Source organism: Corella eumyota, chromosome 2 (assembly GCF_963082875.1).
Source record: "Corella eumyota chromosome 2, kaCorEumy4.1, whole genome shotgun sequence".
Taxonomy (NCBI): domain Eukaryota; kingdom Metazoa; phylum Chordata; class Ascidiacea; order Phlebobranchia; family Corellidae; genus Corella; species Corella eumyota.
This window is the reverse complement of record NC_137491.1, coordinates 12865969-12884481: the sequence shown is the minus strand read 5'-3', so window position 1 is coordinate 12884481 and position 18513 is coordinate 12865969. Positions and strand designations below refer to the sequence as shown.

The window sequence follows — 18513 nt, the reverse complement described above, 5'->3', positions numbered from 1 at the left end:
GTAAAATGAGTCTTTGTTTTTCCTTCGTAGCGAAGCTTGCTTTTAGTGGCTGGACCATTGTCATTAGATAGCGTTTATGTCCTGTTAGATTTAACTGGCTGACAGCCTGTTTGGGTAGCTTGGATGTTTTGTTAAAGTGTTAATTTTTGCTATATTTAAAAGTGTTAAGCGCTTTTTGGCAGCTTTAATTTTAGTCTTTTTATTACCTTACTATCGGACATAAATTTAAATTACAAGCAGACAAGACAAATAGCTGAATAGATGTATCCGTGTTACTGTGTATAGTTAGATAGTTCCTTCTTATTATTGAACAAGTTATACGACTACGACTATCTCACTGTTATGTAGGCTTTTGGGTCAATTAAATTCTTAATCTATTTATGACAAAAATACTATTTTGGTCTAACAAGTACTTTATCAGTTTATTGACTGCTTCCTGAAAGTAAAACATTAATCTTTGGTCAATGAAACTGAGAGATATAAGTTGTGGTCAAGTTTACTCAGCAATTTTTGATGGTCGTCATCATCATGTGTTTGTCTGTAATCTGAATAATAAAAATTATTTGTTCTTTAATTTAGTATTATAATGTATAAAAAAACAATCGTATTTTTGCCTTGTGATTTACAGTAATAAACTTTATATTGAGATTATGTGGATTTGTTAGTTAAAATAAATTAAATTGATTCTTTTTACAACAGGCCAACAATTTAGAAAAATTTTCAGCTGTATTTTAACTTTAACGCTTAGTGGTGTATTTGTTTATTTTGAGTGTGCTTGTTTTTTGTTTTAACTAAATTAAAGATGTCAACGCCAGCTAGAAGAAGACTAATGAGAGATTTTAAAAAGTAGGTGGTATTGTCCTGTTAAGCCAATTAACCATTAAAATTTATAGGTTATTAATTATGTAGTAACATACAAGCTTTATACATTAACATATTGTCAGTGAACATTTTTTATTTAAAATTATGTTTGTTATTGGATTACAAATACTAAAACCTTTTTCTAAGTTTGGGAAAACAGTATGAGCACTATATAATAAATAAAATTTAACATGTATACCCTTAAAAAAGAAAATTGTAAGCTTAAAAAATTTATATATATTGCATTTTGAAAGCCTTTTAAGTAAACCTTACAAACCTACTTTACTGTTAATTGTAAATTAGTTTATAAATAAAATTGATGCAATTAACTTTAATTCAGAATACAAGATGACCCTCCCACTGGAGTAAGCGGTGCACCATCCGATCATAATATTATGATTTGGCATGCTGTAATATTTGGTCCTGAAGACACGCCTTTTGAAAATGGAACATTTAAATTAAAAATCGAGTTTACTGAAGAATATCCAAATAAACCACCTTCAGTAAAGTTTACCTCCACCATGTTTCATCCAAATGGTAAGTAACCAACCATCTCTTTTTTTCTTGAAGAAGATTGTCAAGTGAAACTAAATTTAACTGTTTAGGCCATTATTATTTTATTTAGTCATTCATAATTATTTTGTGCAATTGCCAATAGCCAGGATTTAAAAATGTTTTAGAACCGATTGTTGTAGTTAGGTCCACTTCTTTATTCTAATGCTCTGTACAAACACAATTTATGTGCTAAATCTATTTTTAAATCTAGGCTATTAACATATAAAGGTGTAATATAGAAAGTTACAAAAATTAGTTACTTTAAAACTACGCTATTAAAATTTGCTAGTTATTTAAAGTTCGGAAACATTAACAAATAGATTTTAACAAAATAGGTTATTGACATGATTACGAAAATAAACTTTCTAACAAGTTTTTATCCCTTATTGTAATAGGGCCCATTAGTCATGTAATTAATGTAGCTTTTGTGTACATTGTGGCAAGTATTGCATCATATTTCCAAAAATGACTAAGTGTAATCAAACAACTACTAACTGCAATCTAAATTTATTATTTAAATCATTTTTAGGCATGCCAATAACATTAATACTATAAAAAATATTACACTGATTTCTATATCTTAAACTAAAGGCAGTAAAAACAAAAAATTAATTCAAATTTGGCCATTAATTATACATTGCAAATGTATTTTGTGTTGATAACATTGAACTGGTAGCTATTTAATATTTATTGTATTTTAGTATATGCCGATGGTGGAATATGCTTGGATATTCTTCAAAATCGATGGAGTCCAACTTATGATGTTTCATCTATATTACATTCAATTCAGGTGTGTATTCAAGGCCTAATATCTCAAAAACTTGCTTATATACAGGACTTAAACTGTTTCTTATATCTGTTTAACAGTTGGAACTGTTGTAAGGCTTGTTATAATTGTCAGTTAAGTTATGAAACTACTTCACTATGAATAAAATTAAATTTAACTGGTATACAGTCTTTAAAAATTTTAAATATGGCTTTTTATCACAACTAAGTTTTGGTGTAACAAGTGTTAGTTCAAAAACTTTTGTTTGTATTATAATTTCTGCGTAAATTATATGAAAAGTGACATTGTCATAATAACTTAATTTGGTGTAATTTTAAATTAGAAAAACTCCCTAAAACTTTTTTGTTTATATAATGTATGTGCAAAAAAAATTAAATAAACCTACCTTGTCATTATAACAAGTAGGTATAGCAATAGTTACTTAAGAACAAAAAAGAAATAATTTAAAAATAATATTGATTAGCTTAGTTGCTAAAACAGTATTTAATCATATGCTTAGTTTCATATTGAAAAAAACAATGTTTTATAAACCTCTCCAATAAGTTTGTTCTTTGTCACCAATTTAAAGTTTTTTTGGTAAAAAATATTCATTAAATTTGTATTAGTAAAAATTTAAAAAAATTGTAGGGCTAACTGATGACAGGGACCTTGGAATCTTACACTAATGATACCCACTGATAAGCAATGGGCGGTATTTTAAAAGTTAATATAAAAGACAGTTTCATTTGCCTTTATTTAAATTACTTACATAATTAATATTAATAAATAAAACAAAACGTTTATTTTTAATAGGGCTATTTACATTACCAGCATCACATACAAAAGTATTTTAAAATTAAACTAATTATGCAATATTGTTTGGTCCCTAAAGTGCCACAAGAATTTCCAGTATAAATATATTATCTATGAATTAAAACAAAGTTTTTCAAGAAAAACTAATATTTTTAAAATAATTTTTTTTTATAGTCACTTTTGGACGAACCTAATCCAAACAGTCCTGCCAATAATCAAGCCGCAATGCTTTACACTGACAACAGAGGTGAATATACAAGAAGAGTAACCAAAATAGTCGAAGACAGCTGGAAAAAGTCAGAAAAGTTAGAAAAGTACTAATACAAGCCCTTGTTTCGTTTTTCTGCATGTTCTTTTATTTTATGGACTGTATGTACGCTGTTTGTTGCCCTTCTTGCAATACGTTCTATCACATTATCTAAACCATGGTGAGCTTTGATTTTAAAGTGTTCATAATATTTTTTTGTTTTCGTATTTTATGTTTTATTAAACATAACAAAAACTAGACAATAATTTAAAACAATAGATCAACGTTGCAAAGTTCCCAATGTGTTGAATAAATTATCTTTCAATATAATTATTTATGAATACACACTTCTTATACTTGTATGTAGTATAGTGATTCAAGCACTCTTGTTTTTGTGGTACTGTTCTTGTACAATCTTTTCCTTATAGGCTGATAAAATATAATGTAAATATTAATAAAATTTGATCTTTCTTACTAAGATTAAAATCAATAAGAATATGAAGATAGCAAGGCTTTTCTTTTTTTACTAGCATTATTTTTTGTGGTATCAATACCATTTAACACAGTTTCTTTTTTAACGAATACTTTAAAATAGATAGAGCTGTAACAGTTTTAATATAAAACCCAACAGCAAAGAAAAAAACTTAAATTTTTTTACCTTCTAAATTAAAGACAAGTAGCTTAATAACAAGCAAATATTAAAACTTAAATAAACTGTGTATTCCAAAAAATATTATTTAGCAGTCTAAAATAATTTGTTACTGTGTAGGTAATTTTCTTTCCACATATGATTGTGAAGTCCTTAATTTATGCATATGATCTAAAGACAGTGTTAAAAATGGCCTGATAGTGTTTATTTCCATTTGTGTTAAATTATCAAGTCTAGCATGGCTAGCTTGAAGTTTAATGTACTTATCAATGTTACTTCGAAGCTTGGCAGCTCGTATATCCCATATATCCTTAACCAGGGTCCTTATATTGTCTGCCGAAGAAATGTTATCGGAAGCATGAGTTAAAAGTAATTGTGCAACTTCACGAAAGTGTGGGCTTGGTAATTTTGTGAAAATTTCACTGGCAACTTCTTCTTCCTTTAAAGTTTCTAGTTTTTCCAATTCCAACCATTCAGGGGCAACAATTCGACATTTTTGACGTTGTTTTAATGTCAGTCCCAGCCATAGGGGCACATTTAATGGCACTGCAGGACAGAATGGCCCCACATCACCTGATATAAAGTAAATCTTGTCCAATGAAAAACTAGGAACAATTTGTATTAGCTGTTTTTCAGCAAGAAATTCTATATCAGCATGCTCCATTATTATTTTTTTGTTTTACCTCATTTTAAACATGTACAGATGTAAGCATATCGCAATATGTAATATAAAACTTAGTTGATGTATCTAAATTTATAAAAAGGATAATTGTATAAATTAGTTAGAGCAATTACTCTGACAACTTTGCACTTGGTTTTATTTTATGATTTCCTAAGTTTAATCCCTGCTACTAACATTAATAACAAGTCTGTGGGTATGGCATGTAAAGGGCAAGACCTTAAAAATATATACATTAGATTATAAAAATCATACGCTAAACGCTGATCGATCCTGTTTGTTTTATAGGTACCAATTGCAGACCCAAAAACAAATAAACATGTTAATAATTATTAAAAAAAAACTAATTTACGAAACACAATTAGGGTTCACTATGTCCAGATGTCTGTATGTTTATTTCGTTAAGCCAGCCCTTCCACATTGAGGATAAATAAATATTAATTATGTAAAATGGTAAGTTATAGTTGGCCATAGTCTAGGTATGTAAGTATGTAGTGATCTAAAGAGAATCAAGTAGTGATAAACAAATTGAACCAGCACCGTGGTGTAGTGGTAAGAACACTTTCTACACCACACATGAGGTCGTGGGTTTAATCCCCACTGATCTCATGCTGTAGCACCCTTGAGTAAGGCACTCTAAACGGTATGAACTCCTGCTAAGCCAGCACTTAATCAGCAGCATAATTATCGGGCTATTATAATCTATAATATCCCAAACTGTCACAGGCAACTCGAGACTGGTTCGGAGTAACTTATGTTACTGTATGTTCAAGTCGCGCATTCGACTTTCCCACATCGAGGATAAATATATATACAAAAAAAAATTGCATAGAGAGATAAGCAGATAGGTAATACAGTAATAGAAGACCGAAAAGTGTTGTTTGAGGTTTTAAAAGTTATTGACAAATTTCAGAATTTTGACAGGTAATAATATAAAAAAGTATAAACAAAAAAACTACTTTTAAAATGTTATACTATCATACTATCTGACTATACATAGTAACATGTAGGTTCTGTTTTTGTTATATGACGTATTTTTAAAAATAACTAAAGAGGTAGCGCCATAGAAATCATACAAACCTAACATAAATTTTTAATTAATTATGTTTGTGGTCATAAACGTATGTTTAATAAATGTATTGTATACTTTGGGTGAAACAAATATTTCTAATTTTGATTATTACGGTAAACACATTTAAAATAAGTTAAAGATATTTTTATATGCATGACTAAGCTCATTTTTTTGCGTTACGTATTGCTAAAATGAAATTTTAGCGTTTTACATTCACAGTTACAATCCTTGCTCCTGTGAGGTATTTTGGAGATGGCTTGCGACTTTTAAAATCTCTTTATCTGCTTTAATCGGCTTTTTCTTACTTTCAATTTCAAGTTTTTGCTTTATTGCTATACTCTTTATCTTATTGCGATTTCTTTTAAAATTGTATTCTATTTTCTCACTGCACTTGCGGGAAAACTTTGTTGGCAACATGCTAGCCGAAATTGATTTTTGTCTAAAATTTGTATTAAAATATTGCTAGAGAAAGACCAGTGTAGATAGCTACGCTCATTTTTTTCTAAGTTTAGTTAGTTCAGATATAAAGCTTTACTAAATTTAAAAAATTATGGCTTAGATTGTTTACATGATTTGTTAGTCAGATAAAGTTCCAAAGTTTTTGTAAGGTAATTTATACATTACTATAAATGGTATTTGGCAAATTTATTTTACATTATATGTTATCTAATAAATAAACTGTGCTTTAAAGTATTAGGAACTTAATTTAAATTTTTCTGTTTTTAAGAAATGCCATAAACTTCAATCTTAAATATTATTGTTTATTTAACAACCTTTTTGCGTTTCAGATTGGGTTTAATATACAAATATTGTGTGCTAAATATTTTATATAAACTGTTAGCCGAATGTTCAACGGCAACATATTTATGGAGTAGAATTATGCTTATAAAATGCCCTTGAGCAGACATCCAGAAAAAAGTTCCAAGTGGGAAAGAAAACACAAAAAACAAACAACTGAGAGATCAAAAACATTGCCAAGTAAAAGACCTTTAGTGGAATACGAGAGTGACAGTTACTCTTCCGAATCACCGCCAAACATAAAGCCTAAAAAGTCTGTGCGTCGAACAGTTGTGTTGAAGTCTGAGGTCTTAAAATCTAATAATAGTTCTTCTTATAAACCTCTTCTAACAAGAGAACGATCCAGATCTAGAGAAAAAAATTTTAAAAGAAATTCACGATCTTATCGTGAAAGACGATCTCCGATTTCGAAAAAACACACACAGTACAGAAACTCTAGAGATAGGGACTCACCAAAGCATAAAAAGAATACTTCAGGAAAAAGAACCAGGGAAGACGACAAATTAAGAACAAAAGACCGCAAGCAAAAATCTTTTAAATACTCAAGGAAATCTCGCTCTCGCAGTGTCTCTACGTCCCTCTCCGATTCCAGCATGGATCGGCGCATGCCTCATTTTCGTGGCTTTCCTCCTAGAAGTCCCCCAGGGGGTTTTCATAAGCACAGTAATTATCCCCCTCCAGGTATGCATCCTGCAGATTGGGATCGAGAAAGATTTGATCGCATGAGATCACCTCCTCATCCACAGTTTCATTCTCCTGGTTTCCGTGGCAATAGACCTCCAGCAATCCCTATAATTCGAAGATCAGTCACTCCTCCACCACATTCCCCACCACGCTACCATGGCAATCACTCCCCTCCAGGAAGAAGACGAGACTTTCCAGATCCTCCTAGAGGAGCTTTTATAGAAAGAGATCCGGGAAGAAGGTATGAACATCACTCACCAAGGTCAAGATCTCCTCCATATAATTATCCACCTCATGGCCCCCCACCTTTTCATAACCAAAGGTTTGAAATTCTAAATAATTTTAACATTTCCAATTTTTATCTCAACTTTTAACAATTTTTTCAAATAGGTATAAATTACTCCTAAGGATAAAAAATTGATTTTAAAATTTGCATAAATATTGACACGTAAAAAATTGTCTTCAATATTTTTATTAGTGATATAAACTTTCCAAACCATGATGTGGACATGCGTCAACAACGTCACTCTCATTCTCATGAAGCTCCACATCAAGGTGGGATTCATCCTTCTTCCAATATTAGCAGTGCCTTTAATAATGCTGATATGAAGTTAACTAATAATTCAGAGGGCATAGTTTCACCACAAGTCAAATCAGGTTGAAAAATTTGTAGTTGTGAATGAATGACCCTATACTAAATTGTCAGTAAAGGTTTTGATCTTATTGTAAATTTTTGGTACTTATTAGTAACACACTTTCTAATTTTTTATGCTTTATTTGAAAACTATGACATTACAGATGAGGGCAAAGGACGCGATTCGAAGGATAGAAGTTCATCAAGGTCACATAGTAGAAGCACCCACAAACATAAGAAACATAGGAAAGCGAAACGAAAACACAAGTAAATTCCTCATTTTTGGTTACCCTCAAGTGTTAGTTTTTGTTTAAATTAAATTAAATCCCAAAAACATTATTTTTTAATTAGGTATTTTTTAAACACAATTCTGTATACAATTTTTTTTGAAATAAAAAAAAGAAATTAAAAGTTAAGTTTTAATTTATCTTCTGTAAAATTTTATTTAATCATGGATCTTCATCAAGGCACTCGTCAAAGAAGCATTCCAAAAGATCAAAGTCATCAAGAAGACATTCAAGGTAAGGGTTATTACATTTTGTTTTTTAAAAAAAAATTTTTTTGGGGGTAAAAATTAAATATGACATTTTTTTTAGTACACATGTAAAAGATTTTTGCTGGTTTTAGTATTAAAATTATATATTTAGTTATACTTAAAGGTCATTAACAAAATGTTTATAAATAAAGATCAGAATCTGATAGTGGAAGTAGTGATGGTGAAGCAACAGACGATACAAAAGTAATTTTTTTTAACTGTTTAATAAAAATAATTTGCTTTATTTTAAATAGATTATATACTTTTTAACCTAAATTAGTTTTTGCAAAAAAATGTTGTCTGTGCTTTCTTGCAAGACTTGTATATATAAAATAATTTAACAGAATTATTTTAACAAATTTATATTCCAAATTGAAGGATACATTATTTAACTAACCTTTTTTTAAAATTAATTATATATATTTTTTAGACCAAAGAAGATGGAACATCAACCATGACCGTAAATGATTTATCTGAACAATTAAGTATTTTAAAGAAACAGCAGAAACAAAAAGGTATGAATTGTAATAATCATCTTAATAAAACTTAATTGCAAAGTTTTATAAAAATTGTATATATAATACTTAGGAAATGATATAAAAATCGTATTAAAATTATTTTTTGTCATATTCAATTTTTTTGCTTAATTGTTAACAAAATTTTTTATAAACATTTTTGGTTAAATTTTTTCTGCTATCTGGTTGTTTTACCAAAACCATCTCACCAAAAACCAACGATTTTAAAATGACATTTAACCAAAATTGAGGTCATATTACACATTTATTTGCTATTTCTATTTTAAGCAATAATTTTAAGTTAATAGAAAAGTTACAAAACAGATTACAACAGATTTGTAACGTCTTAGTATAAGAGGTTTAAATATATGCTTAACATAAGTTAAACAACAAATTCTATATTACAATTTAAAAATCAGCAATTTTTCAATTTTTAACTTGTAAGAATATAGGTAATTCTGTTACCGAATTTACATAAAAAGTTTCGTAACTTAAAATTTGATCAAATACAACTTTTAATATTTTTAATTCTCTGATTTTAGTTATTGAGTACTATAAATAAAAACTTAACTTTAATATTCCTTATCAATTTTATCTACAATAATGGTAACGGAATTACGGGTAACGGAATTACAACATCAGGAATTTTGTAGAAATGCTTATTCTGCCTGGTTTACATGATTTAAAATAATATAATTATTTTTATTAGTAAAAAAATGAAACTGCATTGTAATATAATATCCATTTTTTTAAATTTTGTGAAAAGGTTGTTTTGAAATTTATAAATTTGTTTTATGGGTACATATATTACTAAATAAAATTAAATAAAAATATTCATAGCTAACCAGTTGATTTTTAACTGATATTTGGCATATTCACACAATATTATAAGCTATTTTACCCACTAGACCTATTGTTTTTGCATAACTATCCGTTTTATTTAGGTGTAACAAATTGTTCTGCGACATTAATTTTATTACTAATTTAGAGTTTAGCCTTTTAGAATTTTAAACATGTTATGTTTGTTCGTTAATTTTATTTTTGCAGTTATGTTTGTAGTTTTTGTTAAAATGGTAGTTAGAGTTTTTAAAATTTGGTTTGTTTTGTTCTGTTTGAGAGTTTATTTAAATAATACCAAATAGTTTTAAGTTTTGTTATTCTGTTACCAAGATTTTTTTAAAAAGTTTTTAGTTAGGTTTGTTTCTTATTTTAACAGTACCTGAAACTATTTTTTTTAATTTTATCTGAAATTGAGTAAATTTAAGACTAAAGTTACATGCCAAAATTAGACAGTGTCTTTCTGTTACTTAAAGTGTAATTCCGTTACCAGGTTTTTTTAAGTTAATTTGTCAATAAATAAATATTTTTTAAACCCCAACTAAAAAAATTTGGTATCTTTTTGTTGCTTTTAATAAGGACAATTATTTACACATGTTTAATTAAAGTTAATTTTTATAAAATTCAGACGAATTGGGATTAAGTATTACCCAACTTTTTATATCTAATTTATTGGCGTAATTCCGTTACCAAACATTTTTCAATTTTTAAGAAGCATAGTAGTTCAGACTGGACTTCTATGCTCATAAAAATTTGGAATGGCAATATATGGGTTATTTTAACTTAAAAAATGATTTCAATTATATTAAAAAAAATAATTATAAGTTTGTAAACCACAGTAATTGTAATTCCGTTACCGAAGAATTGCCCATATATATATTTTTGGTTATTTTTTGAATTACATGTATAACTTTTTTAACCTTTTTTTAATAACAATAGAAGATGACAAGAAGGGCACTCACCGCAGCCACAAACACTCGAGGAGGCACAAGGAAAAGAAGAGAAGAAAAAAGAGGAGGAATAGTGTGAGCGAGAGTGATGGAGAAGTACAAGATGATCTTGATCCTTCATCACAAGTAATTTGAATAACATTTTAGTTTAATAATGTGAGAAAAACTAGGGCAAGAGTTTAATTGCCGGTGACGCTTAAAAAGATAATTGGTATATATTTAAAGTAAAAAATAACATGATGTCATCTGTTTACCCTACCTCCAAGTTGATTTCTCCGTTCGCCAAATTTAGGACCTTTTACACCCTGGTCATTGTTATAAGATTTGCTTGTTATTTGTGGAAATCAAACCCAAGACCATAGGAAAAATTTTACCCTTCTGTCGAAATATCACATTATTAACTTTTTTCACGTAAAAAAAATTACTTTTTAGAAATGTTTTTAACCATTGTTTTAAAAATTTAATTTTGCAGTTAGTTGATGGAAAACCTTCAGAACCAGCAGAAATCCAAGGCATGGAATCAGGAAAAGGTGTTCACCAACAAGTATTAGTGGCTGTTACTCAATCTGATACCTACCAAGTTCAAGGTATTTGTTATAGGATTAGAAAAAATTTGCTTAAATTTTTAGTTAGAAAAACAAGTAAAATTAGTAGGGGTGTGAAATTAAACCAAACCAAATTAAGTATGTTTGTTGGGACTGTCAATAGACTAATTTTTAATACCTGTTCTAACCATTAAAATTTTTTTATAATTGCTTAATGATAGCGTTATGTTTTTAAAACTTTGCCTAAAGGATCAAAAACAGTTAATGTCATGGCTTTGCTGAAAATGCTGTCAATTTAAAAACTTTAAAATATGTTGGATCAAATGGATCTAATAAATTAACTAAAAAAATCATACTCTTTATGTAAGCGATTCATTCGATCCTGTTAACTTTATAGTTTATAAAATTGCAACAGCACAAAAATATAATTGTGTGTTTTAAAATATTTCTGCTTTTTTATTATTGTCACTAACAAAAATGTTTATCTTTATATAAAAATTTTTTCAGATATTTCCAATGTTGCAATAACGGGACAACAAAAAAATGTTCCAGAGTGGAATCAAGAATCTGAACCTGTAAGTTGTTTTTCTTTCATTAAAAATGTCGTTTATTTTTCTTTCAAATATTGGACATTGCAGACCAGAAAAAAATAAATCATAGTAATAAAATATTTGAAATGTTTTCTAATTTAGTTTGTTCACTCGAAAGATGTGGACCACAGAATTCCACATTTGTTAGCACAGAAACAAATGGAAAATTTAAAACAAGATGTTGATAGCAACACTACCGGTATAAACATTTTAATTGAACCAATAAAATTGTTTAGTTTTGTTCAATAATATTTTTAAAAGTTGTAACTTTTTTTTAAATTTTGTTATATATCTTTTTTTTAAATAAAAGTGATTTAAAGAGATTTTTTATAGCAATTTTTCCTTTGGTTTTCTAGAATTAAAAGACAGCACGGTACCATTTAAATCGGCTGCAAATTCCGCGATTGAAAACCTTAAAGCTCAAACAGCCAAAAAACCAAAGTCACCAAAGAAGTATTTTATTAATTTAATTTATATATATACCATCTACAAATTTGTTCTTATGAAGTTTTACATTTATTTTTTAATAATTTAACAGACTTCTTGTTTACTTACAAACATTATGTACTTTTTGTCCAAAAATTTTTCAGTTTAATATTTTGATTTGTTTATGGTTACATCAGACCACCAGCAGAAGAGACTCCAGTGAAGCGAGGACTCCATAACCTTCCTCTTCCTCCTGTGCTCCCATCTGCATCCACTGGAGAAGAAGAGGAGGTCGCAAAAACTCCTCCATCTCAGTTGGAAAAAGAAGTTTCAAGAAAGAAGAGACCCAAGTTAGTTTTTTTTAATTTTTTCTCTATTTTTATTTAGCTTGAAAAAATTAACCTAAAATATGTTTTTTTTTTTAACAAAATATGTTGTTTAAATTAGTTTATGTGGACCACGAACAAGGGAAGTTGTTCAGATGGAAAATGATTGGGGATCCACATGTTGTGATGCCTATGAGTTTATTTCCATCACTGGAGAAGGGACATTCGGTCAAGTCTACAAAGCTAAAGATAAAAACAGCGGTGCTGTATGTGCTCTTAAAAAGGTAACTAACATAGCAAATATGTTTTAGGGGAAAATGAAAATTATTTATAAAATACAACAAATTTAACTTGAAAAACATAATTGAAAATACTGAGACTTTAATATATCATATTTCTGGAAGGCAGTAAACACAATATTTACCACAAGTTGATCAACTACAACATATTGACATTAAAGGGTTTTGATAAAAATCTGTTATAAATAACCAAAAACAAGTACCTTTTTCTTTTTTGAAAACTAACATTTCAATAAATAAAAAAACTTACGCTAACAACAATTTTTTAGGTAAGGTTAGATAATGAAAGAGAAGGATTTCCAATTACAGCAGTCCGTGAGATTAAAATTTTACGTCAACTTCAGCATCCTAATATTGTTCATCTAAAAGACGTACTGACTGACAAAACTGATGCTATTGACTTTAGAAAAGAAAAAGGTAATTGTCAAATTTTGTTTTTTTTTAGAGAAAGGCTAAAGTTTATGATTAAATTTTTTATGACAAAATCTTATCTTATTAGAACAAAACTAGTTGTTCGCCCCCTTTATGGGCTGCTTTTTAATTGTCGTGATATGGTTGCAACTCTAAACTAACATTGCAATAATTTTTTCATGCACCACAAATGGTAGTTTGTTTTATTCTGATAAAGTTTAAATTGAATATACATATATACACATTCCACTCTGCTTTATTATAAATAGATGAAAGTGTTCTTCACTGTGTTTTATTACCAAATATCATCTACTTTTAGGTTGTGCTTTTTATCTTGTATTTGAATATATGGACCATGACTTGATGGGTTTGTTAGAATCAGGTATGGTTCACTTTAATGAAGGTCACGTTAAATCTTTTATGAAACAGTTGCTTGATGGTCTTAATTTTTGCCACAAAAAAGGATTTTTGCACAGGTAAACAACACCTTATTTATTTTTTTGCGTACATTCTAAACAATTTTTGCAATTTAAAGATTTTCTTAGAATCCTTCAGTTTGCATTAATTTTTTTTTTAGGATTTAAACACTGTGTTCAAAATTACTTTTTGTTTAAATTTAAAAAAAAAATATTTAACTGAAATTTGTTTAATTGAATGTTTAGCATTTTTTACTAAAAAACTTTAAAAAAAAACTAAACTTAAAAAGGATTTTTTAAAAGTATAAAGTAAAAAAATAAAAACAAAAAAAAACATTTTTTTATTTTCAGGGATATTAAATGTTCCAACATACTACTGAACAACAAAGGTGAAATCAAATTGGCTGATTTTGGATTGGCCAGATTTTATAACCAAGATGAACCGTAAGTTAAGATTTTTGATTGTCTTGAAATTTACTCATTACTGTTTAAATTTTTATTTCTTTTATATTTAAAAAAAGTTTTATTTTTAGAGTTTAATTACTAATTATGGCTATTCGAAGACTTAATTTAATTGCTTAATTATGTCTTTTTAGTTTACATTTTATTGTAATTGTTATATTGCTTACAGGCGTCCTTACACGAATAGAGTTATAACTTTATGGTATAGACCTCCTGAGTTATTACTCGGTGAGGAAACGTATACTCCAGCTATTGATATATGGAGTTGTGGGTAAGTTCAGTTTTTATTTTTTTTGTGTAAATTATTAGTTTTTTCTATAAAAAAATAACTTTTTTAATTTTTTGCGCTTTGTATTACAGTTTTTTAATTTACTCTGCTTTGACTTTATTTTATTTATCATAAATTTTAGATTTTAAAAGGTTTTTTTAATAATTCTTTAATTATGTATTATCATGATCTAGTAATATAAATAAAATTATAGCAATCAATACTTAGAACTAATTTTAATTGGGACTTAAAGTTGTTTAGGTTAATTTAAAAAAAATTTAAAAGATTTTCAAATAAAAACTGTCTACTTACTTTATCCTCATTTTTTAAGCTGTATTCTTGCTGAGCTGTTTACAAAGAAACCATTATTTCAAGCTGACCGGGAGTTGGCCCAGTTAGAGTGTATTAGTAAAATATGTGGTTCACCTTGTCCTGCAGTGTGGCAAAATGTTATTAAACTTCCACATTTTCATACCATGAAACCTAAAAGACAATATAGAAGAAGACTAAGAGACGAGTTTTCTTAGTAAGTTAATTAAAATTCGTTAATAAAAAAACCCTGTATATAAACCCTGATAAAAAAAATCCAGTAAAATTTTTTTAAGTGTTTATTACATTTAAAAAGATTTTATGTGTCTGGCCTGCTATTGAAATGAAGTCTGATAACATGGTGTAGTTGTTAGCACACTTGGCTTCACAGAATGGCAGATTAATTATCTGGAAATATGCATACTAATATCTAAAACTGCCAAAGCAACTTAGGGCTGGGTCAGAAATAACTTCAGTTAAGGCCAAAAAGTTGACCTTTTACATTAAGAATAAAACTATTAAAAAAAAGAAAAGAAAAACTTTTGTAGTTTTTTAATATTTTGCTATCAATTTTTGTTTAGTCTTCCAACTTTAGCGATTGACTTGCTAGATCAAATGCTTAAGTTAGATCCTGAGAAGAGATTTACTGCGGAAGAGGCACTTAAATCACCATGGTTACGCAATGTTGACCCTAACAATATGTCTATGCCAGAGTAAGTTAAACCTAATTAATCATTACATATTAATGGGGTAAAAGGAAATACAAGAGAGGGAACTTGTGGGCAAAAATTATAAATTGCTTTTATGTTGATTTTTATTTATTCTTGTGTTATATATCCTAAAAAAAAAGTTCTTGATTTATTTAAATTTTCTTGGGCATTTAAATCTAATTATTAAATTATATTTAAGCTTTCCACACTGGCAAGATTGCCACGAAATGTGGAGTAAAAAGAGAAGGAAAGAACAAAGAGAAAATGCAAGACTTGCTGCTGAGGGAAAACCCCCTATGCACTCGGACTCTAAATCATCACACGTATGTAATATGTAATACTTGTAAACACTGACATATAAAAAGATTAAATATAAAAGAAGACTTGTTTAAATTCAAATAGGCATTTTGAAATTTTGTAGGAAATCGGTATTTCTGACCCATAGTTTTTAAAAAATATGACTTTTTCTGGTATGTTGGGAACAGAATCTGAACAAGAAGTAACATTTGTTTCCATGATCGTGTGTTAAATTGTCTTAAGCAGTTTTAAATATTCTTGATTTTATTATCTAGTTACCTGCCAATTAGTTTTTGGCCCGGGTTGAAGTTAGTACTACTTATAGTTCTTTTATAAAAAGGCTAAAAATATATTCCAAAAAAGTTATGTTTTTAAGGATAAAATATACATACTTTACCTATTATTTATGGCTTCATATCTAATTTAAAAACTCTTTTGAATTCTTGTTTTTAACTTCTCGTATTTAATGTAGAGTAATTCAAAATCCAAAGACACTGATCTTCGTCCTTCCTCAACTTTGAGTAAATCAGCAAATAAAGAGGTAAAATATTGTTTATGAATATATTGCAATAAAAACAAATAATAAAATTAGAATTTTTAAAATTTTCGATTATTTTTTTTTTGATTTTATTTATACACTTAACACATAAATCAAAATGAATTAACAAAAACATAATTTCTCCAAATTATAAGCAAGAAAAGTTTAAAAAAAATTTAAAAATCAAAAAAAAATACTTTGTTTTATAGACAAACAAAGCGAGTGACCAAAGTGCATTACTCCAGTTAATGGCAGAAAATCGAGACATGAACTTAGCTCAGCTTGCTCAAGCTTGGAAGATGCCAATTGACGAGGAGAGCATCAAGCTTCTATCCTCCGTTAACATCCAAGTCCTCTGCTCAGCTCTTAATCAAAAAGGTGGAACAGGGGAACCAACTTCTTCTGGTACGAAATCAAGCTTTTTAAAAAATGTTTAAAATAAATATTGCATAGAGCAGTTTGTAATGCAGTAAATATGCTGTAACCAATAAACGTAATGTCACTTAAGAATTTTAAACTACTAAAATCACTAAATATTAAATTGTAAAATGGTATTTTTAAAAGGGAAAAGTAGCTATAGAAATAATTGGTATTTTATGTATTAATTTTTACATTTTTTATTAATTGCAATAACTTTTTAGGTATTCAAATGATTTTGGAACAGTTACAGAAAAGTACCAAAGGTAGCAAACCAACAACTGGTAAGTTTTTTTAAAAATAAATTTAATATATATATTAACTTTTAACGGTTAATTTATAAAGTAACACCTGGATGTATGCTTAAAAATATAAATAGCTGTTACCTTATAAATTTGCGGTACTTAATAAAAATTAAAAAAATGATTATTTTTAAATCTATGTAGCCAAACAAAATATCAATGGACCAAAAGTAAGTGTGGCACCTTTTTCAAACAGACCTGGTTTCCAAGGTCCTACATCAAATATTCTTAGATCTGACAGTAAGTTTTTTCACTTAAAATTTTACATTTTTTATTAAATGTAAACGATATAATAAGTAATAACCATTAATGTTATGACTTTTTGGTAAATAGTGGCTAATAAACTAACAGTCATATGTTAGTTATATTTTTTACCCTATTTATACTAAGCTGAAAAAATATTGATATATTGAAGTATATGTTTAAGTATAATTTCTGATATGTATAAAATATAATAAATAGTTGTTAGTTTCTAAAATAAAATTTTCTGTCACACGAAGGCATGGATCAGCAGCAAAACACAACACAGTCCACAAACCAACAAAAAAAGAACAAACCTGTATCCACCCAAAATGATGATTATCGTCCAAACTCCTCATCCCATCATTCATCACCAAGTTCCCATTACCCACGGCAACAGATTGACCCAAAAAATAAAACCCCTACTCGAGGACAAAATACAGAGGGGGGAGATGTGAAAAAAAGTTTAGCAAAATTAATCGCACAGCAATTGCTAGATAAATCAGGTGCTGAAGGGCTGCAATCTGTAGCCAAAGCTGCTGGTGTTGATATTGAAAACCTAGGCTCGGCACTAGATGACCCAAATACAATGTCTAATTTGCTCAACACTCTTGGTGGAGCCAAAGATGTTGATTTAAGACAGAAACAATCGAATTCCAGGTCTGGCCAACATTCAAATGGAAGACATGAAAGTTAAATCAATTTACAAAATTTAGTTTTTGTTCAAATTTCTTTTTTGACAAAAGTACCTTTAGAAAAATATAAAACGAGCTGTGTGTGACTATATTTTGATTTCGTGCTCAATTTTCATTTCTTTCTTGGTTCTTGATAATCTTATTATGTTGCGATTTCTGATAATAAATTAAGCAACTTCAAATGTTTTACTACCTTCAGTTGCCGTTGGAAAAGTGGTGTTTAGGCACAGTTTTGATATGTTAAATTGATACTAAATAAAGCCTTAAAATTTTAAACTACACATGCAATTTATTCTGCATGACATTTTACTTTTTCTCTTATTTTTGATCGTTATAAAAATGGCTATATGATATAAAATCTTGTAATCTACACTGAGTGTGGTACTTATTTTACAAAAAAAGATTTAGAAATAATATTTATTCCTATTTTTATATTTCCAAACAAACTGGTTTTAACATTTGGTAAAACGTCATTTATTTCACTGCCCGCTTTGTTACGCCGTGATACAGTGCTTAAATAAAAAAATAACAAATATATATTTCGGTTTTCTTATTAATATTATAAAGAACACTTGAGAACCAAAAAAAGGTTAATAACTTTTCGTTAATACTTAAAATTTTGTTAATTTTTGATTTCTTTACGGATAAAACAAGATGTGATAAATTA

At 28.2% G+C, this 18513-nt stretch overlaps 3 protein-coding genes across 3 annotated transcripts; 2 read left to right on the top strand and 1 right to left on the bottom strand.

The window, feature by feature from the left end:
• The first annotated feature begins 158 nt into the window (after positions 1–158).
• LOC145741564 (ubiquitin-conjugating enzyme E2 A-like) lies at positions 159–3716 on the top strand. The gene is made up of 4 exons (XM_082559166.1): positions 159–846; positions 1202–1398; positions 2118–2206; positions 3170–3716. Exons 1-4 carry the CDS (start codon positions 803–805, stop codon positions 3314–3316), a joined length of 477 nt encoding a protein of 158 aa, XP_082415292.1. The 5' UTR covers positions 159–802; the 3' UTR covers positions 3317–3716.
• Positions 3366–4635, bottom strand: LOC145741563 (DNA replication complex GINS protein PSF2-like). Its single transcript, XM_082559164.1, has one exon. The coding sequence runs from the start codon at positions 4553–4555 to the stop codon at positions 4001–4003; it is 555 nt and encodes a 184-aa protein (XP_082415290.1). The 5' UTR covers positions 4556–4635; the 3' UTR covers positions 3366–4000.
• A 1801-nt stretch (positions 4636–6436) lies between these two features.
• LOC145743958 (uncharacterized) lies at positions 6437–18350 on the top strand. Its single transcript, XM_082562038.1, has 25 exons — positions 6437–7446; positions 7603–7781; positions 7923–8025; positions 8226–8279; positions 8446–8497; positions 8724–8808; positions 10585–10721; positions 11068–11182; positions 11648–11715; positions 11833–11929; positions 12087–12183; positions 12354–12506; positions 12604–12766; positions 13051–13198; positions 13512–13668; positions 13960–14052; positions 14240–14341; positions 14670–14864; positions 15229–15360; positions 15557–15680; positions 16127–16195; positions 16402–16597; positions 16834–16893; positions 17056–17151; positions 17412–18350. Exons 1-25 carry the CDS (start codon positions 6533–6535, stop codon positions 17846–17848), a joined length of 4026 nt encoding a protein of 1341 aa, XP_082418164.1. The 5' UTR covers positions 6437–6532; the 3' UTR covers positions 17849–18350.
• The last annotated feature ends 163 nt before the right edge of the window (positions 18351–18513 follow it).